Source organism: Aulonocara sp. 'chitande type north' Nkhata Bay, linkage group LG20 (genome assembly GCF_057382095.1).
Source record: "Aulonocara sp. 'chitande type north' Nkhata Bay isolate Kocher_YH1m ecotype deep benthic linkage group LG20, A_spYH_male_GT1.1, whole genome shotgun sequence".
Classification (NCBI taxonomy): Eukaryota; Metazoa; Chordata; class Actinopteri; order Cichliformes; family Cichlidae; genus Aulonocara; species Aulonocara sp. 'chitande type north' Nkhata Bay.
Window position 1 is genome coordinate 21599575 of NC_141363.1, and position 26127 is coordinate 21625701.

At 40.9% G+C, this 26127-nt stretch overlaps 1 protein-coding gene across 2 annotated transcripts; it reads right to left on the reverse strand.

The window, feature by feature from the left end:
• Positions 1–1081: 1081 nt before the first annotated feature.
• Positions 1082–24525, reverse strand: LOC147305561 (suppressor of tumorigenicity 14 protein homolog). 2 transcript variants are annotated; one of them, XM_086279013.1, is made up of 16 exons: positions 24412–24525; positions 23255–23385; positions 22110–22180; positions 20557–20750; positions 17727–17762; positions 17303–17531; positions 15865–16001; positions 14905–15009; positions 14474–14578; positions 13525–13629; positions 12155–12259; positions 9316–9435; positions 9054–9237; positions 6347–6618; positions 3562–3698; positions 1082–1968 (listed from the first exon to the last, which is right to left on the reverse strand). In XM_086279013.1, the coding sequence occupies exons 1-16, from the start codon at positions 24494–24496 to the stop codon at positions 1807–1809; spliced, it is 2178 nt and encodes a 725-aa protein (XP_086135139.1). In that variant the 5' UTR covers positions 24497–24525; the 3' UTR covers positions 1082–1806. The 2 variants fall into 2 exon arrangements, with proteins under 2 accessions (XP_086135139.1, XP_086135140.1); XM_086279014.1 differs by lacking the exon at positions 14474–14578.
• Between the last annotated feature and the right edge of the window lie 1602 nt (positions 24526–26127).

Genomic DNA, 26127 nt, shown 5'->3' on the forward strand with positions numbered 1-26127 from the left:
TCAGCCAATTATAAAAGGGACTAAATCATATTAATATACTGATGCAATAACCCTAAAGCAACCATTAATAAAAGTAATTCGGAGAAGTTATTTTTTTAACTGTGATTTTAATGATTGTGTTATTTATATATTGCCTCCTCAAGTACAGAGCGATCTGCAGGTGAAAATGTTGCTCTATTCCTCAGTTAATTAAGAGGCCAATTAAACTGCTAATCTATTGAAATTATGCTCATTAATTACAAATCACTGTACTGCTTATTCTATTTACATTATGAAATAATTTTCATCATGTTTGTAAATGGAAACATTTTTCAAGCCGTTTGGAAAATGAAATATTGACTAATAATAATAATAATAATAATAATAATAATAATAATAATAATATTTATTATTATTATTATTATTATTAACTGGGCATTTGTGGTTCGTATAGGCATCCTTCATTTATCAGATATGCAGAGTGGTCCACTGTGGGGACTCCTTGTGACAAGGGAGCAGCTGAAAACATGCCAAAACTCCCGATTTTTCCGGGAGAATCCCGAATTTCAGTCCCCCCGTCAAATAGAAGTGTGAGATGGTCGAAAATTTACGCCAGCGTCCGGTTATATTTTAGACAGCAAGGAGCAGACGGTGACGTAATTCTGAAGGCTAGACCGTCCAATTTCACAGTCGCTTATTTCCGATCTACCTGGTAAGTATGGCTGAAAATATCTTCTTCAGTGATATTTAAAAAGATTTTTACTCAAAGAGTGTAAAGACATTGATAAAGAATTACATGTTTCAAGTTCAGCCTACATCACCTGTGAAGTGCATAACTTGGAAAAAGCCAGATCAAACCAGACAACAATCAACCACTTAATCGATCAGTTTAGCAAGGTGGCAAGAGTGGATCAATAACTAATGACTAAACAATATAAGGAGGCCATTATGAAGTCATTCTGTGATTAAAATCATGAAAATTACAATCAGATCAAATACAATGCTAATAGCATAAGTCATCCATAAAAAACATAAAAATGTATTTTTTTATTTTTAAAAACAATAAAAATACAGCGACAATATTACCCAGAGAGGTGGAGATGTTTTGAATTCAGTTAGGTTAACACACATAAGCACCACATTTAGTTTATTTATATGAGATTAAATTGAGTAACTAGGATATATACTTTGAGCGAACTACAACTATGTTGCTGTTTTTCACATATTTTTAAAAGATACAGTACCGCACTATGTCTGCTCAGTCATGCTGCTCATGCACGAATTTCTAAGTGCTCCTAGTGGGAGTTGCAGCCTGCACAACACAACGCCCACTAGGAGCATTCATGCCTGCATAAACTACCTTTTGCCTTTAAGTCCCATTTCTATGACTCATTTAAATCCTCTTCTAACTCTGTTGATGCCTCAGAGGTGTAAAATTGTCTCTGTGCCTGTCGAGTTAGTCCTTAAAGATTTTTAATACCAAAACAATGTTTTGAGCTGTTGCAACCTGATAATAACTTTGGTCCTGCTTTTTCTAGAATTTGTGCATACTGGATTATTTATAGTTTATAAAACATTTGTTTGCAATTTTTACATCTGCAAAATCAAAGGCCAGCTGAGGTTAATATATTTAAATCTTATTAGAGATGCTGCCATTCAACTGAGCATCTTATCTTAATGTAACAGTTTAACTGTTAAAATACTGCATTTGATGCCTTGTAAATGTGCATGTCATCATTTTTGGTATTAGGGTCATTAAAAAAAAAGTTCAAAAAATGTCAACATCTGGTTCCATTTCCAGGAGGAATGTGTGTAATCCATAAGCTTCTACACTCCAGTCTTCTGTTTTATCCAGCTGCGGTATTTGGTAACCCGAGTGTAGACGCCGGGTGCGTATATGCGAGCGCAGCCTTTGCCCCAGCTCGTCACACCTGCCAGGAAAAAACGCCCGCGGGAGTTGGCGACAGACAGGGGCCCGCCGGAGTCACCCTGAGAGAGAGCAGAACATTACAATCAACTATTGCTGTGAAATATCTGCGACTGAGCTGCGTCCCAAGAAGCATCACATTACAAACAATTTTGAAATCCACTGTATTCTTAATATTCTGTTTTTTGATATTGTCAATGTGTTTATACAAAATGCTACTGTATTTAATCAGTGCTGAAGCAACAGTCACCCCAATGCACTTTATACTGTATTATTCAACAGATCCTACATTATTATAATAGTCAGCTTTAGCTTTTGGGTGCTACTACAGGTGCCTTTGACGGTGCAAAACGTTTCGTCGACATTGTTGTGTTTGTTGGGTAGAAAACTTACAGTACAGCACTTCAGAGTCACACTGCTAGCGATTGAAGACTTATGTATATTTGACCAGCTGAACGCATTCTGTACTGTACAGGAGACACGGCACGAGATTGATTGACAGTGGCCTACGGCCAATCAGGACACACAACACAATGCGCTGTAAAAAAAAAAAAATCAGCGAAACAGCGAGGCCACGTAAGGTGAACCGCGTTATGGTGAGGGACCACTGTACTGAAAACCAACCAGTTGTATCTGTTGTAAAATGTGCCAGGACTATGTGATGTAATATGAATAAGAAACACTAGAGGTCACTGTTTAATCAGTTCATTCCCTTTATACATGTCATGTCCCTGATACTGTGACACAGAAGCTCACATGAAGAAAGGATTCAAGAAAGCATAGCTATCATTTAACAATGAACACATCTGGTCTGTTTCCTGTTTTTCTCCAGATGATTCAACCTGCGAGCAGAACAGTACTGCAGCTGGTAGTGTCTATAATAAGCTACTGCTGATGTAAACTGCATCACAATTAAAAAACAAAAAACTTAAAATTAAATAAATAAATAACAATAGTTGCCGTTAAGGCTAAATTCATTTATTATGTTTCATATACATACATTGGTTGCTTCTACTGTGTAAGTTTCCCTTAAGTTGCAACGTCTGGTGCCGAAAACCTTTATACCATTTATTAGTAATTACCTTTGCAGACTGGTCTTAAAAATAATCAGAAGCTATTGTGAGCTGCATAACTCACCCAGTGGGTTTTTTTTAAGGTTTAAAGTTTTAGGCATGGCCCCCTTAACAGCACAGGCAGCATAGACTCTACATCATCAAATGGACTCATCTGTGATCATATAGCTGTGTGGTACCACACTCCCAATACATTTCACTTCTGCTATATTATTTTTAACCTGTTTAGCATAGCATGTAGCTATGTGGAGCCTTATGGACTTAGCTTGCTAACCAAGCTAGCACTACCTACTCTCTTCATGCACTTCCTACACTCTTCCAGACATGGTCACTTTTGGCTCCAGAAAATCACATATTATAGAGCTATGAAGCTAACACTGAGGCTGATGAGTAGCTCACAAACCAGTAGGTGGCAGTGAAGTGGCTGTATGCATCTTTTATATACAGTCTATAGGTTCCTCTTTGAACTAAGCACCCTTGTTTAGTAAATTCATCAAACAAATGCAGCTGTAAAAACCAAAACAGCAGCAAAGTACTTCACCTTTCCTCTCACTATTACGAGTGTGTGTGAATTATCTGTACCTTACAGGTGTCCACGCCTCCTGAAAGGACTCCAGCACACAGCATGTTACCTGTGACCCTGTAATTCAGTAGAATATTACACAGCCAGCTTTTGATGATCTTAACTTCCGCCTTCTGGAGGATGGCCGTCGCGGCACCTGACAGACAACAAAGTCGTGTTCTATAAAGCTTGTTGATGAATGACAAAGCAATTCACTACTGTTTGATCCTGTTTATGCTGTTTTAAAGGCAGCACATAAATCCTAATTTCAAAGTGGGGTTTATAATCAATCGTAGCTTCTAACAAGTTGCTAAAACCTTGAACTCATTTGGTTACCCTCTATTCTTTACTCAAGTCAAGAAAACCTTGCTTCCAGTGGTACACACTTTTGAGTAAGAAATACAGGCTAGGCAAACACATTTATAGGCAGCTGTAAAACAAATATGATGTCAACACAAGCTCAAGTTGTGGATTATAGCTAGAATAATTACTCTTCTGACCCTGTCTGTTGCTAGGTCAGGTTTTTTAGCATGCTGTATTGCTCCTGAGGTGGATTCCTCAAGTGATAGATGACAAGCCTTCCCACCTTGACGGATTTTCCATCGTTTTCCACTTGAGGATCTGATGCACCTTACGGTATTGTAGGCCTGTATCACCCACATGTTCACACACAGTTGGTTATACATAAGACCACTGACTGACATTTTCTCAGTTGCATTTTTGGACTATAGGCTACCCCTTGGACAAGTTTTATTTGGGACTGTCAATAATAAGAAAATATTCTCCACATTTGAAAGGTGTGTGAGATCTTCCTTTGAATGGACACTGAATTTGAGAAATCTGTTTTCTATAACAGTTTAGGATTCAGGTTACCAGGGTGCACCCAACATTGAGAACTGAGAGCTAAGACTTGGCCAAGTCTTTATATTAGTAGTTTTATGTGCTTTTATTTTTATTTGTTTATTTTTCATTTCTTTCTTTAGTGAAGGTTACAAATCATCTTCTTATGGCCTCTGACAGTGGACTCATCTCTGTGCTTGTCCTGCTAGACCTCAGTGCAGCGTTCGATACTGTCGACCATAATATCCTATTAGAGCGATTAGAACATGCTGTAGGTATTACAGGTACTGTGCTGCAGTGGTTTGTATCATATCTATCTAATAGACTCCAATTTTTGCATGTAAATGGAGAGTCCTCTTCACACACTGAGGTTAATTATGGAGTTCCACAGGGTTCAGTGCTAGGACCAATTCTGTTTACAAGCTTCCCTTTGGTAATATCAGAAGACATAGCATACATTTTCACTGCTATGCAGATGACACCCAGCTCTATCTATCCAATGAGTTAAACTGCAGGAATGTCCTAAAAACATAAAGACCTGCATGGCCGCTAACTTTCTGCTTCTTAATTCAGATCAAACTGAAGTTATTGTACTCGGTCCTGAAAATCTTAGAAATATGGTATCTAACCAGATTCTTACTCTGGATGGCATTACCTCGGCCTCCAGTAACACTGTGAGGAACCGTGGAGTCATTTTTGACCAGGACATGTCCTTCAATGCACATATTAAACAAATATGTAAGACTGCTTTCTTCCATTTGTGCAACATCTCTAAAGTTAGAAATATCCTGTCTCAGAGTGACGCTGAAAAACTAGTTCATGCATTTATTACTTCCAGGCTGGACGACTGTAATTCATTATTATCAGGAAGTCCTAAAAACTCCCTGAAAAGCCTTCAGCTAATCCAAAATGCTGCAGCAAGAGTCCTGACAGGGACTAGAAAGAGAGAGCAGATTTCTCCTGTATTGGCTTCCCTTCATTGGCTTCCTGTTAAATCCAGAATTCAAAATCCTGCTCCTCACATACAAGGTCTTAAATAATCAGGCCCTGTCTTATCTTAATGACCTTGTAGTACCAGATCACCCTATTAGAGCACTTCGCTCTCGCTCTGCAGGCCTACTTGTTGTTCCTAGAGTATTTAAAAGTAGAATGGGAGGCAGAGCCTTCAGTTTTCAGGCCCCTCTTCTGTGGAACCAGCTTCCAGTTTGGATTCGGGAGACAGACACTATCTCTACTTTTAAGATTAGGCTTCAAACTTTCCTTTTTGCTAAAGCATATAGTTAGGGCTGGACCAGGTGACCCTGAATCCTCCCTTAGTTATGCTGCAATAGACGTAGGCTGCTGGGGGATTCCCATGATGCATTGAGTTTTTCCTTTCCAGTCACCTTTCTCACTCACTATGTGTTAACAGACCTCTCTGCTGAATCACACTTGTTATTAATCTCTGTCTCTCTTCCACAGCATGTCTTTATCCTGTCTTCCTTCTCTCACCCCAACCGGTCGCAGCAGATGGCCCCGCCCCTCCCTGAGCCTGGTTCTGCTGGAGGTTTCTTCCTGTTAAAAGGGAGTTTTTCCTTCCCACTGTCGCCAAAGTGCTTGCTCATAGGGGGTCATATGATTGTTGTGTTTTTTTCTCTACCTATGAAGCGCCTTGAGGAGACTTTTATTTTGATTTGGTGCTATGTAAATCAAATTGAATTGAATTTTTTCCACACTTGTGTAAAGTGCCTTATCCCTGTGGTTGTCAAAACTTATGGTTCGCTAAAGGCAGCTGGTTCTTTTCAGTCACATTCCTGTCTCTGTCTCTCTTAAACACACCCCTGTGCTCCTATAGTTGAACCTATTGGCCCATTAATATAATCTATTCAGTAATTCCCCTTACTGTGTTACATTGTCATCACCTTCCAGTGTAGAAAGATATTAACTTTGATACAGTGTTTCAGTACTTCTTTATTCTCATCTCACCTCCCTGCAGGGTAGTCCCCCAGCCGGTGATCCAAGCCTCTTGGCCTGATGGGAAGAAGTAGGTGGAGGAAGGCAGGCAGATGGGTCTGATGTGCTGGGTTAGGCTGACTCTGGTGTCCAGCTCCATCAGCGCGATGTCACTGTCTTCAGTGTATCTGTTGTAGTACCTGTGAGTGATGATCTGCTTCACACCCCTCTTTACTGTCCACTCATTGGTCTGGTTCTGCACTTGCAATCCCAGGAAAGCCTCCCATTTGTGAGCCTGAGACAGCCTGCACCATGAAAACAGTCAGGGATGTAAACAAATGCTTTAATTGCAATTGTAATGTAATTACACTTCAAATGAAGATGGTTCAAAAATATTAAACAAGGATTAATGCTGAGAAAAGACATGCAGTATTTAATAATGACGCAGTAAACTATCTTTTGCCTTCATTAGGTCACATTTGTTTGATTTAAATTCTCTTGTAATTTTGTTGATGTCTCTACTTTCTAAAATTGTCACTGTAACTAACTGACTAAATTCTTAGTTTTTAACACCAAAACAATGTTTGGAGCTGTTGCAGCTTCATAGTAAACTGACATAAAGCTTGCTTTCAAAAAAAAAAAAAAGATTTTTAGACACAAAGAATTTTTTGAAGCATGTAAATATAATAATAACCACTGCAGCCAAAAAGAGAGCCTGACGAGCCCAGTTGTAAGTAAGCTTTTAAGACTCGACTGTACACCGTGTTCGTGTTTTCCTCTGAAACAATAAGCTCCGTTGGAGCAGCCTTTCAACACCTCTCTCTGTCTCTTGCTAGCAAACTTGAACCAGACAGTAAAGCTAGTTTTCGGCTACGAGCCCGACACGAACCCGAAGTATTAGCCAGAGGTCCCTTTACTACGGTTCAGAGCCGCAGACGTGGCCGAGGTAACAAAAGAGTACAAACAAAAAGAAAACTATTTTCACTAGCTGTCAAAAATGAATGTGTACACTTATGTCTGCATTTTTATTTTGTTAAATACAAACAAATATAGTAGAAGTGCTGACATGTGTCTGGCCAGAAAGAGAGGACCAAATTATTTATTTGGTAGTTTAATGAAAGGCTTCAGTTGCAGTTTTGTTTTGTTATACAATATTTGAAATTGCGCCCTGAAATCAAACAAACACTACATTTTAGGAAATATTTGTGAGTCTTTTCTTGTTTGTTTGTACTACTTGAACACTGAAGTGGCCCTCCAATGTGATGATGGTGCCAGCAGTGGCCCGCGGCTGATTTTAGTTTGAAACCCCTGCTTTAAAGGAATTTGAATCCTTGTGCCGAGGGAGGGGCCTTCCATATCCTGTGGAGTGGGAGGGGTACAGACTGGAGGAGCATCCCCAGGCTGCCACCTTGTATAAAGTGATGCCTACAGACTTCCATTGTGAGCATGTGCGGCTTCCAGGAGGTTCCCATTAAGGGTAGAAGAAGAAGGGGTGGGGAGGTGGGGTGCACTGCTATGGTCCCGCCTTCTCTCCAAGCATCTTGCCACACTCTGCCTCTTTCTCTTTTCACTCTGTTGTTTGTTTTGGTGTCTGTATTCATGCGAGTACTCTGCCTGGGTTCCCGCCCTGCACACCTGAGGAACATCACCCACCTAGTGCTGACGAGTTGTTGCTGCGACCTCTTTGCTGGATCGTTGACCTACCTCGTTAGTGACTTTCCCAGTGTCTCATCCCTGGTGTATAGTGAGAGAGTGTTCCTACGTCTGAGAGAGAGCTTTTATTGTGAACTGGATGTGTGAGCCTTCCCTCTATGTCCCCGGAGCCTTTGGATAACAATCCCCTGTGTCTGTGCTTTTTGGATTAAGTGACTGTAAAATAAATCCTTTGAAGTTTTAAGAAAGAAGCAAGTCCCATGTCTCGAGTCCTGCCAGCTCCATTGGATGCGACAAAAAGTTTTACATTTACAACAAGAAAGAGCAGGTGAGGTGGCTACTAGTTTTCAGTTCAATTCAACTGTGACACATTTGTAAAACCAAACCACAACAACAGTTGCTTCAGAGCACCACGTTGTGAGGTAAAGACCCAATAATAATCAAGAAAAAATCCCAAACAGTAAGACAACTTTTCCATTTTAATAGGAAGAAACCTCGGGCAGAAAAAGGCTCGGGGAGGGGCGGGGCCACTTTTAAATACTCTAGGAAAAAGGAGTAAGCCTGCAGTCTGTGAATGAAGTGCTCTATTGCAGTGATATGATACTATGGGCATTAGATGGGGTCTCATTATTCAAGGTCTTTTATGTAATGAGAAAGATTTTAAATTTAATTCTGGATTTAACAAGGATCCAATGAGTGAGAAACATGCTCTCTCTTTTCTACTCCTTGTCAGTACTTTCGTTGCTGCACTTTGGATCAACTGAAGTTTTTTCAAAGTGGGACATTTATGTCCAGCACATCCCACAGATGCTAGATCGTTAATCCCCCACTGTTCCTTCCTTGGACCATTATAGGTATGTGGCGAGTTTCCTGCTGCAGGCGCAATGGATGCACCTGCGTGGCATCTACAAACCACTCCCCGCCACAAGGTACATAGTGACCACTGCAGACTGGGAACTACAGGAGAGACAGTTTTGGAGATGCTCTGACGCCTAGCCATCACAATTTGGCCCTTGACAAATTTGCTCAAATCCTTACACTTTACAACATTTGCAGCAATATTTATCACTTAAAATAGAGCTCCTACTTGTAAACTGTAGTGTCTTGGACGCAGTGGGCAGCAGTCAGCAGCCAGCGGTCACTCAGCACAGAGGCTCCACACATGTGTCCTAGCCCCTTGAAGTGGAGGCTCACCTGCCAGGGCCACTCGCCCACATTAGCTCCCCGACCCCCCACAATACGAGTGCTACTGTACAAACTCGTACCGCAATCTGAAAGCAAACACAGATCTTAATACACTAGAAAAATCACACTGCAACCATCTGTGGGTGAGTGTGTGGTAAACGTACCACAGTTAGCCTCGTCAGAGCCGTCCTCACAGTCCTGCTCTCCATCACACTCTGGGTTCAGTTTACTGATGCAGAGTCCATTACTGCAGTGGAAGGTGAACGCTGAGCACACCACTGAAGCTAAATGAAAGGAGACACACATGACATTAGTCTCTAAGAAAATTCTAATACAAAGGCATCTTTTAGGTCAAAATATCAATTAAAATGTTTTTTTCATGAAATCTAATCTTAATTTTTAGTATCTCCAAATCATTTATATTAGCTTAAAGTTTTGTCATTCTTCACATTCATCAGGCCAGTGTTTCCCAACCACTGCTCTGGTGTTCCATCCATCCATCCATCCATTCGCTTATCCTTTTCAGAGTCGCGGGGGGCGCTGGAGCCTATCCCAGCTGTCATAGGGCGAGAGGCAGGGTACACCCTGGACAGGTCGCCAGTCTGTCGCAGGGCCAACACACAGAGACAGACAACCATTCGCACTCACATTCACAGTCACACCTATGGGCAATTTGGATTAACCAATTAACCTATCCCCACTAAGTGCATGTCGTTGGACAGTGGGAGGAAGCCGGAGTACCTGGAGAGAACCCACGCAAACACGGGGAGAACATGCAAACTCCACACAGAAAGACCCTGGCCTGATGGTGGAATTGAACTTAGGACCTTCTTGCTGTGCGACAACAGTGCTAACCACCGTGCCACCGTGCTGCCCTATAAAATAATTGCACCAGAGCAATTATTTTGCTCTGGTGTTATTTATTTAAAATTATTTAATTTTAATTAACTGGTGCAAAAAATACAATTTAATGATTACAGCAAATACTAAAATCATTGTTGGGCATCTGTGCTTTCAATGCAGTGACTGGTAGAGTAATTACTCTTTCATGTCAGTAGGTGGCAGTGGGTAGCGAAAAGTGAGCTTGCTAAGTTAAGACAATAGAATTAGTGATGCATGTGGTACGTGGCAGTTGGAAGACATACAACAAAGCTGAATAAATATTTGAAAGGAAAAATTGTAGACTCCAAACTGGGGCCTGGACAACATTCTAGTCCAGAAGAGCCGAGTATGAGTGGTGGTCAAAAGAAAGCAAAAATCGGTGGGCTCGAGGCAGTACAGCGAAAGTTATCTTTTGTTTGGATTTACTTTCACTGGAGATCCAACTGCACCAATTCTATTATGTTTGTGTGGGGAAAAGCTCTCAAACAGTGCCATGGTCCTAAGCAAGGTTAAACACCATCTGCACACAAAGCATCCCTCACTTCAAAACAAGGACGCAGACTATGTTGTTTGCCTGCGTGAACATGCTGAGAAACAGGTAACTTTAATGAGAAAAAACACAAAGGTGTCTGAAAGAGCTCTCAAGGCTCTCAGATAGCACTTGTGTTATGAGAGATCTCAGATAACACAATTGCCAGACTTTCTAAAAACTAAAAACAGAGTGCGATTAAGAGCTGTTGAGGAAGAGCTTCATGTTTGCCGTTCTTCAATTCCTGCCAGAGTGTCATCTTTGTGTTCTGCTAAACAGGCCCAGGTTTCACACTCAGTGTAAAAAGATCAAGAGACTAACTTGCCATTATGTGTACTTTATTAGGCTAGAATGTGTCATTTTGGTTTGGTTGGTGGTGAGCCGTGGGATATTTTTAATCTATAAAATGTGCCGTGACTCAAAAAAGGTTGAAAAACACTGCATCAGACACCCGTCTTTTCCACGACAGATGCAGATCCTATTTTTGCATCAATATTGCCCATTCACCAACAAAACTTTTCACTTTTCAAAAACTATTTGAAAAGTGTTTTTTTCTATCAGACCTTTGACCCAAAGCTCCTTTGAAAAAGCCAATTTCATTACAATGCCACAGCTTAGGCTGCTCTCATTTCCAGAAAGCTCTGAGTACATATGGAAGTTAATAAATCACAACAAAAATTTCTGGCACAACTTCACATGCTTCCAAGGTGCATGGAGAGGATGAAAAAAAATCACAATGCGGGGACTCCAGCAACACTTAAAGGGAAGAGGAACAAATTTATTGACTGACCAACACGTTTTGGCTTTTAAGACAGGTGGAGATTATGTGTGTTCCCCCCATCAATAGAATAGAATAGAATAGAATAGAATAGAATAGAATAGAATTCAACTTTATTGTCATTGCACATGTCACCAGTACAAGGCAACGAAATGCAGTTTGCATCCATCCATATTAGCCATAATATAGATATATTAAAAAATATATATTAGCAATAATATAGGTATATAGATATATTACAGAAATGGGACTGTTATGGGTTTGTTACAATGTACACGGTATGAAGGTATGTTATGAATATGCTATAACTATAAGTATGTACAGGCTGTAGTTGGTATACAAGCTATGTACAGGCTATGAACAGGATATAAATATGAAACTATACATACATATGAAATATAAAGCTATACAGAAATATGCAAGTTATAAACAGTTATAAACAGTTGTAGAATTATAAGGATCTAGTCCAGTATTTACTTGGGCGTGACTTAACCAATTAACCAATACCAACCTGTTATATGTCAGCTGGTTTATCTATGAAGATGTGATTGGTTAATTTAATTTTTTTTTCAGTTTCCTGCCTTTTATTTAAGCAAACTTCTACTATGTGTTACTTTGACCCTGATGAAGGCCACAAGCCAAAACGTGTTGGACAGTCAAAAAAGTTGTTCCTCTTCCCTTTAAGTGTTGCTGGAGTCCCTGCATTGCATACATGTGGAAGTTACAGTGAAACCAGTCATTTCTTGCACTAAATATTAGGGGCTAACTTTAACTCTTTTTAAACGTTAGACAAAGAGATGTTTGATGGACTTACTGCAGTTGATTTCATCGCTGTTGTCCCCACAATCGTCCCAGCTATCACATTGAGAAGTATTGCTGACGCACCTGTTATTGTTGCACTGGAATTTTCCTGGACAAGCTGATAAGACAAACACAAAATCAGTTCATCTATTTACCTGATTCAGAAAATATGTTAGTCTTACAAGACATGTAGATCAAGTCGATCAAGTAAATCAAGTTTTTGTTTTCCTCTCTCATGCTGACCTCCCATAAGGAGCCCAGTATGAGTAGATGTCTCTTTTTGCCCTCCTCCACTTGCTCATTGTATTGTACATTTCAATCTTTTTTTCCAAATTACCACCTGTCTCTGACCTGTCTTCCCACGTCATGTCTTTGCTATGTATGTATGGTCACGGGCAGAGATGGGCAGTAACGCCTTACTTGTAACAGTGACAGTGACGTAAGCGAGTGCGACGTTCGTGACAACAGCTGTGTGCAGATCAACAATGGATCATATATCGAGTGCAGAGAGAGTATGAGCGTGCAGCGTTTAAAGCGTGGAAGTACTGACCTTACTTTGAGTTTGATTCCATAAAAAGTGACAAAAACATTAGTGTCCGCTGTGCGTGGGAAGAAAACTTCTTTTTACAGCGAAAAAAACCCCTAAACTTCCGAGCAAGCACCGAGTAGCTACGACGTAATGGGAAACTCACAGAGAAACTCGCGGATTCTTCCACACCTGCACCAGGGTAAACCTCCGCCTACCCCACTCCTGCTTTACAGGTGAAAATAGAGCAACAGGACCGCTGAGTCTTTGGTTTTATTTATTTTCTGCTGTGTTTTACTTGCATCTATTTGAAAGACTGAGTGTGAACACAAAAATATTTTATTTTATGTGCTGGAATGTGCAGAAAATAGGTTTAAATGTTAAACTAATTTCTTCCAGTCAGAGAATGGTGCATATAATTTAATTTTTGCTTGATGCATAAAGTTTAAAAAGATTAAAACTAATAAAACAAGTTTAAAAAAAAGAGACTTTTCCATTTGATTACATTTTGTATGATGGATTATGCAGAAAAAGTAGAATTGGGCTGAAAGATCTATCGCTTTATCACCTATTCAGGTTGTAAATCGTGTTTTTAAAAAGTAACTAAGTAATTAATTAATTTTGAAAATAAGTAATCAGTAAAGTAACGGGATTACCTTTTTGGGGAAGTAATCAGTAATTAGTTACTGATTACTTTTTTCAAGTAACTTGACCAACACTGGTCACGGGTCTGTGCGTGTGTGTGTGTGTGTGTGTGTGTGTGGGATCCAATTTTGATGCAGGTGTAAACATTGCATGTAACAAATAAAAGGCTTGATTGATTAAACTTTACAAAAAGACAAGTTTGATGAACTCACTGCAGTTGATTTCATCGCTGTTGTCACCACAATCGTCCCAGCCATTACAGTGAGAAGTATTGCTGACGCACTTGTTGTCGTTGCACTGGAACATTCCTGTACAAGCTGAAAAGTCAAACAAAAATCAGTTTATCCATTTACCTGGTTCAGAAAATGCGTTAGTCTTTCGTGTAATCACTTATTTAAAAAAGAAAAAAAATCATCTTAGTGATCGTTTGGGTTGAAGTCGTTACTCATCAGTGAAACCCTGGTTTATACATAGAATGAGTTAAGCTAAGTGTTGATTATGTTGTTTGTTGCTTTTGATGGTGACCACTATACTTTACATATATATTTATCTCAGTAAGTACAAATAATGGATTGCATTTATATAGCGCTTTTCGGGGCCCTCAAAGCGCTTTACAATTGCACTATTCATTCACACACTGGTGGAGGCAGCTACAGTTGTAGCCACAGCTGCCCTGGGGCAGACTGACAGAAGCCAGGCTGCCATACTGCGCCATCGGCCCCTCTGGCCATCACCAGTAGGTGGTAGGTGAAGTGTCTTACCCAAGGACACAATGACTGAGACTGTCCGAGCCGGGGCTCGAACCGGCAACCTTCCGGTTACAAGACGAACTGCCAACTCTTGAGCGACGATCGCCCAAAGCAGAATAGTTTCAATTTCTGCTGGTCTTGATACAGTTTTCTTTATCTGTGTTGTCACCATAGAGATCCAACCCATGACACAGGCATTATTTTGGTTTATATGGACTTTTTTTTATATTGTATCTTAGAAGTATCCCACCCTAAGCTGACACTCCAAAAGATGGGATAGTAAAGAACGGACTTAGATAGACTGAGTGTGACTGCCAGTTCTTCTTAAACAATTTCTAGTTGAGATTTAGTCCACATTTGCTGCTAAACCTTCCTTTTAGACTTCACAAAAGGAGAAGTTTGATGGACTCACTGCAGTTGATTTCATCACTGTTGTCCCCACAATTGTCCCAGCCGTCACATTGAGAAGTCTTGCTGACGCACCTGCTATTGCTGCACTGGAACATTCCTGTACAATCTAAAAAGACAAAAAAAATCAGTTTATCTATTTACCTGGTTCAGAAAATCTGTTACTTTTTCCATGTAAACATTCATTTTAAAAAGAAAAAAAATCATCTTAGCGATCACTTGGGTTGAAGTCAGTACTCATCAGTGAAATCCTGCTTGAGATGTGGAACAAGTCAAAACTTAAACTTAGTAGTCATTATGTTGTTTTTTGCTTTTGACAGTGACCGTTATACTGTAGATGCACATTTATCTCAGTAAAAAACAAATCCACATTTGGTGCTAAACCTTCTTTAACTCTTTTTAGACTTTAGACAATGAGAAGTTTGATGGACTCACTGCAGTTGATTTCATCGCTGTTGTCACCACAATCGTCCCAGCCGTCACATTGAAAACTCTTGCTGACGCACTTGTTATTGCTGCACTGGAATCTTCCTGGACAAGCTGATAAGACAAAAAAAAATCAGTTAATCTATTTACCTGGTTTCTACCTACTTTAGAAATTGCTGCAGTCCTTCAGTCAAACTTTTTTTTTTAAAGACAAAAATATCTTAGCAATCAGTTGGGTTGAAGTCCACAATGAAATGCTGGGTGACACCTAAGAGGAGTTTGAGTTAAACTTAGTGGTCAGCATGTTGCTTGTTGATTTTGTTGAAGATCATTATATAGCATTACAGCACAAGGTGAGCAGACTGGACATTTAACTGTAGAGATATTGCGCAAATGCAAGAAGGTTACAACTCATCCTCTTATGGCCTCTGAGAATGGACTCATCTCTGTGCTTGTCCTTCTAGACCTCAGATCAGTGTTAGATACAAATGAATATCTGCTTTTCTCTGGTCTACGGAGCTTGGAAAGAAAAGCATCTGGATTTCTTTAAGTTTCCTTATAGACTCTGCTAAATACCTTCAAAAAATTACTGTCTGTACTTTTCACATTTCACATATGTGGCATACAGGCGATCGTGGCTCAAGAGTTGGCAGCTCGTCTTGTGATTGGAAGGTTGCCAGTTCGAGCCCCGGCTCGGACAGTCTCAGTCGTTGTGTCCTTGGGTAAGACACTTCACCTACCGAGGGGCCGATGGTGCGATATGGCAGCCTGGCTTCTGTCAGTCTGCCCCAGGGCAGCTGTGGCTACAACTGTAGCTGCCGCCACCGGTGTGTGAATGAATAGTGCAATTGTAAAGCGCTATATAAATGGAACCCGTTGTTATATGCATTTTCGTCACATATTCCCAGTGAAAATATTTGTTTTTAAAAAGAAAACAAACAAAACAATACAAATTGTATCTGAATTTACTTTGTTTAGCCAAAGGAATCTGGGAGTAGCTTGCTTCAAAACCAGGGAAGTTTTCCTTCTCATTTGTGACCAGCGTCAGTAACATGACATTTCCAGAAGAGAAGAAGGACAATGACTTTTGAGGATTCCCACACTGTCTGAGAAAAGAACACAGAGACAGAAAGGTTAACCTTTAAAGAGGAACTTTACAGAAGCCTGAAAAGCCTGTTTTATTTCTGATAACACACAGCAGAGATACCACAGTCCTGGGGCAGGATGCATAAAGGATGTGTGTGAACAAAATTCCTCTTCTTGAACATACACTGGAATTTATAGTAAAAGACTGGTGTTTTAAAAATACACAGCTATCCCATATAGTTTAGACAAGGTTTATACATGGTTTTGTTATGTTTTTTTATAATTGTCTTTTTACGTAAGTTAAACAGGAATTAAAGAAGTTTGCATTTAATTTCCAAACACATCTACTTCATTGTGAATGTTATAATTCCATCAATTAAAAAATTTGTGCATGTTTCATGCATCTGGCCTGCATGGTACATCTGTGCATCCCTATAATAAGGTGAAACGTCAAACACACAGAGGTCACCAAATGCAAGACCTTCAGTTAAGATGGACATACATAAATCTTTAAATGTCTTATTTAGCCGGAAAAGGGTGGAGTGCCCACTCCGGGTCGGGGATGAGTTCCTGCCCCAAGTGGAGGAGTTCAAGTATCTCGGGGTCTTGTTCGCGAGTGATGGGAGAAGGGAGCCGGAGATCGACAGACGGATTGGGGCTGCAGCTGCAGTAATGCGGACGCTGCACCGGTCCGTCGTGGTGAAGAGGGAGCTGAGTGTAAAAGCGAAGCTCTCAATTTACCGGTCGATCTACGTCCCTACCCTCACCTATGGCCACGAGCTGTGGGTAGTGACCGAAAGAACGAGATCGCGGATACAAGCGGCAGAAATGAGCTTCCTCCGAAGGGTTGCTGGCCTCTCCCTTAGAGATAGGGTGAGAAGTTCGGCCATCCTGGAGGGGCTCAGAGTAGAGCAGCTGCTGCTCCACATCGAAAGGAGCCAGCTGAGGTGGTTCGGGCATCTGACAAGGATGCCTCCTGGGCGCCTCCTTGGTGAGGTGTTCCAGGCATGTCCCACCGGGAGGAGGCCCCGGGGCAGACCCAGGACACGCTGGAGAGATTATATCTCTCGGCTGGCCTGGGAACGCCTTGGTATTCCCCCGGATAAGCTGGAGGAGGTGGCTGGGGAGAGGGAGGTCTGGGCCTCTTTGCTTAGGCTGCAGCCCCCGCGACCCGGCCCCGGACAAAGCGGATGAAGATGGATGGATGGATGTCTTATTTTTTCTGACCTAAAAACCCAAACATTCAGTCTACTCAGGCAACAAACAGAAACTTTGAGATAACTGACAGTTTAAATTCTGGGAGAGGGATTATTTGTCTCACTCTGTCAGAGCACGTTTCTCTATGGGAGCCAGCGAATCATAGGCTTTGATGAAGTCGCGCTGACAGTCGTCCTCCAAGATCAGAGTGTGAAAGTCGAGCCTAACTCGGTGGCCGGGTTCCGCCCGAAGCCTCCACTGGAAGTTGGCATTTGGAGGATAAGGATAGTCTGGAAACCCCGGAGAATGCACAATTCCACGATTCCTGACATGGATGTTGAAGAACTTCCTCTCTAAAAATATGTTAACAAAGTAACATTGCATCATTGTTACTGTGCAACAGGATATGAAGGTCTTATGCTTTGTAACGTATTCACCTAAATAAATAGACTCTTTTACATTTTGAGGCAACTTAAATCTGTTTTAAATTATTTTAAGAAAATTTAAGCTTTACATTTAGAAATGCTTGAAGAAAACCCAGTACTCACTAGTTAATTTGGACCTGGTCAAGCGTGGATCTATAACTGTAAACACAAAGATAAATGTATTAGTAAATCACATAGATAATAAACTTTGCAGTCCTAAACACCTCTCTGCTTCTTCTCTCCTCCTGTTAAAATTGTGGCCATTTGAAAAAATAAATAACTTGTAACCATTTTACAGATGTAACATTATCTACAGCTAATTTCACTACCATTGGTAATTATTTAGAGTCTTTTTATTCAATTGATCTTTCTGAGTTAACTTCAGTAATTACTTCCTCCAATACCCATTCCTACAAGACTGCTCAGGGAAGTCCTACCATTAATTAATGTTAATGAAAAGTTTCAGGTTTCAGAGCTCATCACAGCACAGAAACAGCTTTAGTGAAGGTTACAAATCATCCTCTTATGGCCTCTGACAGTGGACTCATCTGTGTGGTTGTGCTAGACCTCAGTGAAGCATTCAATACTGTTAACCATAAAATATTATTACCGTGATTAGAACATGCTGTAGGTATTACAGGTACTGTGCTGCAGTGGTTTGAATCATATCTATCTAATAGACTCCAGTTTGTGCATGTAAATGGAGAGTCCTCTTCACACACTGAGGTTAATGAAGCGCCTTGAGGCGACTTATGTTGTGATTTGGCGCTATATAAATAAAATTGAATTGAATTGAATTAATTATGGAGTTCCACAAGGTTCAGTGCTAGGACCAATTCTGTTTACATTATACATGCTTCCCTTAGGCAGCATCATTAGAAGACATAGCATACATTTACACTGCTATGCAGATGACACCCAGCTCTGTCTGTCCATGAAGCCAGATAACACACACCAATGAGTTAAACTGCAGGAATGTCTTAAAGACATAAAGACCTGCATGGCCGCTAACTTTCTGCTTCTTAATTCAGATCAAACTGAGGTTATTGTACTCGGCCCTGAAAAGCTTAGAAATATGGTATCTAAGCAGATTCTTACTCTGGATGCTATTACTTTGGCCTCCAGTAGCACTGTGAGGAACCTTTTTTGACCAGGACATGTCCTTCAATGTGCATATCAAAAAATATCTAAGCCTCCTTTATTTGCACAATATCTCTATTATTAATTCATTAAATCTCAAAGTGACACTGAAAAACTAGTTCATGCATTTATTATTTCTAGGCCAGATGATTTCATCTTATAATCAGAAAGTCCTAAAAACTCCCTGAAAAGCCTTCAGTTAATCCAAAATGCTGCAGCAAGAGTCCTGACAGGGACTAGAAAGAGAGAGCAGATTTCTCCTATATTAGCTCCTTGTTAAATCTAGAATAAAATTGAAAATCCTCTCTTAAATAATCAGGCCCCATCTTATCTTAATGACCTTGTAGTACCATATCACCCTATTAGAGCACTTCGCTCTCGCTCTGCAGGCCTACTTGTTGTTCCTAGAGTATTTAAAAGTAGAATGGGAGGCAGATGACATTGACTGTGACAGAAGTTATAAGTGTAAGTAGTAAAATCACAGTCTAATGTGGATGGAAAGATGGCGCTGTCTAGTCCATGTGACACTGCGAGTATTTCACCTGCTAATACTGCATACAACCTTCTTGACTCTCACAACCATGCAAGGGGTGAGAACTTTCCACCTCACCCCATTAAGTTAATACAGTGTCCTCGCTGAGTGCTCTTGTCTGAGGCTCCACTAAACACAATTAACTTCAAGGCACACATACTGCCTAAGTGCTGTAAGTGCAAAACAAACATTGCAGTTTACTGAGTATATAGCATGCTTCATGCAAAGTGTACACAGTCTCCTTTTTTTTTCCACGTAGTTGCTTGCGTCAAACTTTACATCTATCAAATTTAGTAGTTTTACTAATTTACTAGGAGGCATTAGTAGGCCATTATTCTTCTTGCAAGAAAGCGAATTTTGCTTCCCAGCTCATCGTCATCAAAATATATGGACTGCATATGCTGAATGTAGCTTCCCTGGTGTATTTTCACTTGTCAGATCTGAGCACGCTGTGAGAAGTAACTCACTTTTGCATTCAAACATGCAGTGCCAAACAGTTTAATAGCCAAAACAACATTGAACAGCACTATCTTGCACACAAGACTGTATTGTTGTTCAAGGTCTATGGATGTAGGTTGCCGTGCTTACATTGAGACTCTCCTTATCAAAAGATACCAATGATGCTTGTAAGTATAATACTTATGATTCATATTTATGAAGCATTACAAGCACAACAATTATCGTGTTTGATCATTTTTTCTCTTAACAATTGCATTCTTTCTTACTCAGTTTTGGATTTCTCAATGATTTCACATTATCTCAATTATGGCAAATTTATTGAAAAGATGTAGGATCCATCCATCCATCTTCTTCCGCTTATCCGGGAATGGGTTGTGGAGGCAGGAGCCTAAGCAGAGAAGTCCAGACCTCCCTCTCCCCAGCCACCTCCTCCAACTTATCCGGGGGAACACCAAGGCATTCCTAGGCCAGCCGAGAGATATAATCTCTCCAGCGTGTCCTGGGTCTGCCCTGGGGCATCCTTCACGTCGGACATGTTCGGGGCACCTCGCCCAGGGGGCATCCTTGTCAGATGCCTAAACCACCTCAGCTGGCTCCTTTCAATGTGGAGGAGCAGCGGCTCTACTCTGAGCCCCTCCCGGATGGCTGAACTTCTCACCCTATCACCAAGGGAGAGGCCAGCCACCCTTCGAAGGAAGCTCACTTTGTATGATCTTGTTCTTTCAGTCACTAGATGTAGGATTTGTTTGGCAATAAAGTTGGTAACAAACGATGAAAAAACCTGTGGAAAACTGAACTTAATAAATCTGTGAGCTGTCAAACCTTGTGAGATGATGCTGCTGATGTTCAGGGTGTCACTGGGTTTCAGCAGCCCTTGTCCCTGTTGGCTCCATTCACTTTCTGCTGGAGGCTCCAGAGATTCAATGGCTTCATCCACAGTGGTCCGTTCAGGGACGGGGACATCAAACTCCGACTCATAATACACCACAATGCTGTTGTCCCCGCTGTCACCCTCACTGCTCCACAAAACACAGAGAGGATTTATACAGACTTTATTTTTAAAGTGCCCCACTGAACAAGAGAGTTCAGTATTTTAGGTACAAACCAATCCACCATATTAAAACCAACCATACTCTGCAGAATCCCGAATGGAGCTGCAATGCCAAACTTAGCAATGGAAGACACACCTGAGTGACGGGCTGAGATTGAACACCAACAAGACTGAGTACTTAGAAGCCGGCCCCCAAACCAACCGGAACATCAGCGTTGATGGAAAAGATCTGGCGAAGGTGTCTCACTTCAAGTACCTCGGATCGATGATCAGCAACGATGGCAGCATCCTGCCAGAAGTACAAGCCAGGATTAATGCGGCCTGGATGAAGTGGCGCTAAGTCACTGGTGTTCTGTGTGACCGACGAATCCCCGACTGCCTCAAGTGAAATATCTACAAGAGTGTAGTGCGCCCTGTGGCCCTTGATGGATCCGAATGTTGGCCGGCAACCGCAACGCACGAACAGGCCCTTCCCACAATGGAAATGCGGTTGCTGCGATGGTGCCTGGGCCTGACACGATGGGACCACATCATGAACATCAGCATCCGAAAGCGGCTGGGCATCACACCGATCACAGAGAAGATGCAAGGAGCGCGACTGCAATGGTATGGGCACATGGTCAGAAGTGATAAAAACTCAGTGGCAAGAACAGCACTGCGACTCAGCCCCCAAGGCCGGCGATCAAGGGGCAGACTAAAAAGGTGATGGATGGATAGAATCAAAGATGACGTGAAGAAGATAGGTGCCAACCTGAACGATGCCCTTGATCGTGCTGAATGGAGGCGGCTTTGCAGAAAAGCGGATCCGGCAGAGTGGCAATAATGCTAGGAGGAAGAAGATCAAATCATCTGCAGATTCATAAACTTTTGCATGTATAACCAGCACAGAAACTGGGTGGGGCTACATGGCATAGGTTTCCATGGCCAAGGCACTCCTGTAGCTGCAATGTATTGATGTCTCAATACTTTTGTGTATAATGTATCTACGCATGCCTCTGAGCATTACTGAGCCCCGGGCACACAGCAGTGATTGTCCTTCCTTTGACCTTTTGGTCAGAACGAACTACTGGATATCAGGAGCAAGCAACAGACCAGCTGTTCTGGAAGCGCAGTCATAACCATTACATCTTGATACATGTCAGAGTTGCACTGACTCTAATCCATCTTAGGAAACATTACCTTCAAGAACTGACAGTTCAGCACCCTAACATCTTTAACTAGATAAGCTGATCACAGTGAACAAATGACAAACACACAACACTTAGCAGTCAGCATGACACCATGGCCAACTGACAGGCACAGTCAAGTTCCTGTTTCACAGTACCTGAAGGCCTGGACGGAGTTGCGGTTGAAGTATTTGGCCAGCACTGAGTTTTTGGAGTAAATCAGTTTGAGCTGAAAGAGAAAAAAGTCACACATCATTGCAGTGACTTCCTTTAATTGCCTCAACAAAGACAGAAACACACAACAGAGGAAGCCACAGGTTTGTGATAACATCAAGATTACAATACAGATTCATAGCAAGCAGTCATTTTGATCCAAATCGACAGGATGGCATGGCGCGTTATCTTTATGGAAGCATCAGAAGGTAGGTACACTGTAGTCATAAAGAGACTGTAACAATCCTCAGACAGGCTGTGGTGTTTAAATGATGTCCAGTTGGTACGAAGTGGTCCAAAATGTATCAAGAAAATATCCCCCACATCATTATAGCACCAGCAGCCTGAAGTGTTGACAGAAGGGATGATGGAGTCATGGTTTCCTGTTGTTTTACACCAAATTCTGACCCAAATGTCACAACAGAGACTTAGAACTCAAGACTTTTTGAATTTCTTAGAGTTGATTTTACAGGCCAATTTATGAAACTGTATGCGAATAGAACTTTAGGATTGTTGTAATCTCACAATAAATGCTTTTATAGTGCTTAACAAATTTATTCGGCCACCATCCACCCTAAGGTTTATGCCGCAGTTACCCCGAATTAGCAGCATCGGTAATTACCCAAATTATTTTTTATGTTTCCCCCATGGTTAGTCAACCAGTATCAGCAGGCTCTGTGACAAAAATTCTATATTTTTTCATCTTAATGCCATTTTTTATGTCATTGAGATGCTAAATTACTGTTATTTACTTTTGTTGGTGTTTTAGTGGTTGAATGTTATGCTTGATTAATTTCTGACTTGTGACAGTGTGCTGCCTCAAATTTGGGTATAAAAATGTCAATTCAGTTGGAAATTCCTCACTGTTGTTCAAAATGGTCAAATATAAAGAACTCACTGAAAAGGAAACCGTCTGCATTAAAGCACTTTGTGATGCTGCTCTTTCTCACTTTTATGACAGGTGTGTATATTTCATACTACTCTTCTTTGTTTCCTGAATAATTCTTTCTTCACAAGATAAAAACTGGAATCATCATAAAGTCCATAACGTGTCATAAAGCATATATGCTGTGAGTCTGTTAGGTCTCACCTGTTGGCTGACTTGAGCGGCCAGCTGAGTAAACTCTGAGCTGCTGGGGTCTTCATGCTCTGGCAGGAATCGCTGGTTGCTGATTCCCATGGAGCCGATGTAAATTCTCTGCACCGTGTCATTGTTGTGTACTAAAGACACACAAAATGTTTAAAATATTTTATACACAACCTGGAATTTTTTCAAAATTTACTCAACTAAATTGAAAAAGTTCATTTTTGAACACTTAGATAAAAAATGTCACAGTTAGCTGTGAAAGCATGTTTTTCAGAAAAGTTACCCGAGTTATACCAAAACCTTCAACTGCAGCAAGTTTCACTTTATATTAACAGGAACTAATACAAAATATTTGTGGGAAAGTAACACACAGACCATAATACAGCACATACACAAATATTAGAATACTTAATATTGAAACACAGCCTCCATCATGACTTGTGATAGTTTGAAGAACTGCAATTATATAGCAAATAGAGAAATGAATGTGTTATCAAAACTGGCTGCAGTGGGGAATTGTTTTGCCATTAGCTTATAGTCAGCAGTAGACTGATTACAGAACGAGCCATCCTTTATTTACAGTTCTCCCATCATCCTGGAAAGAAGGTTCATGTTCTCTGTAACCCCCACAAATGTGGCATTGATAGAAAACCCAGCATGTCCTCTTGACAGTACGATAGGACTGAAATAGATTGTGTAAAAGGTGAATGACATAGAGGTCTCGGATTCATGTCCTACACAGAAGACAAAAATGAATTGCTGGGTCTTAACCTGACTTGACTGCTGTCACTTTTTAGTTATGGGGTCACAAATGCCAGCTCTGCAAAATGAATCTGAAAGGACTGCACACAACAGCAAAGTTCAAATTCTAGTTAGTGTCCTTGTTTTATATTTGGCTCCATTTTTATCTATTTACTTATCTTTTAGTTATATATATATATATCTGTTCTTAGTAAGTTTGTTCTTATATTCCCTTTTATTGTAGTGTAATTAGTGCCTTCAACCTGCTGAGATATGTGGTACTTTGTTAAAGAGCATTTTATTTAATCATGTCTTAATTTCCCTGTTTCTATTGTAAAGGGCGTTGGTGTACTGTTGGTTTTTTAAATGTGCTATATAAATAAAGTTGTATTGTATTATGTTGTATAAAGGCAGCTTACAGTGAAAGGGCCAGGGCAGCAGTTGACTCATCACAAGCAGAATAGCGACTGCTATCAGCAGGGTGACTCCTATCCACACCTTCATCCTGCAGAGATGAAGTTACGTAAACAGTTACAGTTTATGTAACTGTAGACAGAGAGGGAGACCACTGTTAGAGTTTATCAGTTGTTACAGACTAAAAAATATTCCACTGAAATACAAAAAATGGTATTATGAGGAAGACAATGACACGCAGACACTGCTGAACTGAAGACGGCACACAAGGACTTTATCAGCCACAGAGTGCTGCAAGGATATTTAAAGGAACACATACAAGATTTGGCTATTAAAACATTTAAGCTATGACAAATATGAACTACGAAAGGAAGCCTTTAAAGGGACACTGACCACAACAACAACAAGAAAAAGATATTTGAGGAGTGCCTTGAAATTTTAGATGAAGTAAAGTGTAGCATCAATGATGACAGAATGTTAACAGGTTTTCAAGACTATGCACACATATCTGTCTAACACAGCTATAGGGTCGGGCTGCATGTCTGCATTTCTTTTCAGAACATTTGCAGAGGAACCCACTGCAGCCCAGCACAGATGCATTTAGTTCTTTGTTGACTGAGACACTGTGCTGTGCTTTATAACACCTGTAGAAGAAATCACAGCACAGGTGGTGCCATCTCCACAACGATGCACTTTGTTCTAAAGTGTCTGCATATGCCACTGACTGTAGTTCTGCCTTTAATATGATTTATATTCATATTGTGCTTAGCAAAAATGATTAACCTTCAGCTGAACAATTCTTTATTAGGAGGTATCACACCTTTTATGAAAAGGAAGTGAAATGTAATTCAGTTTTATGTGACATCACAAGTAGCACAGTGTCACAGAACGGCTGTGCGCAGGCAGGAAAGGACCCAAACACAGACTTCACGGAGGCGAAATGTAAACTCAAAAGCAGCTTTATTGCTGACACAAGGGAAATGATACCAAACTATACTGGGGCATGTCTGTGAACTAGTAAATGAAGAGGCACACTGGGAAACACACAGCCATGAATGAGGGAGATCGCAACGCTGGACAGAAGAAAACAAAAGACCTTAATACACAGGGAATGACGAGGGAACAGGAAGCTCATGGGGAACACAGTTGGGGCAAATTACACACAACTAGTGATGGGAACTCAGGCTCTTTTTAGAACCTGAAGAGCCGGCTCCCAACCGGCTCTTCAGGTTGTTTTGTTGCTTTAATTAATTTATTATCAACAACAATATGAAATTATGCACAAAAGGAATTCCGGGTTGGGAAGTTTATCTTGTAACCAGAAGGTTGCTGGTTCGATCCCCAGCTCTGTCTGTCTTGGTCATTGTGTCCTTGGGCAAGACACTTTATCTGCCGCCTACTGGTGTTTGCCAGAGGGGTCGATGGCGCGATATGGCAGCCTCGCTTCTGTCAGTCTGCCCCAGGGCAGCTGTGGCTGCAACTGTAGCTGCCTCCACCAGTGTGTGAATGTGAGAGTGAATGAATAGTGGCATTGTAAAGCACTTTGAGGGTCTCGAAAAGCGCTTTATGAATACAATCCATTATTATTACTAATGTAAAAACAAACATATAAATCTAAACGGTGGCCCCTGGAGACAAAGCACAGAGAGAAAGAGAGCCAGGGACAACAACCAGAGACAACATAGTCACATTAGAAAGGTATAGTAATCGTCCGTGTTGAT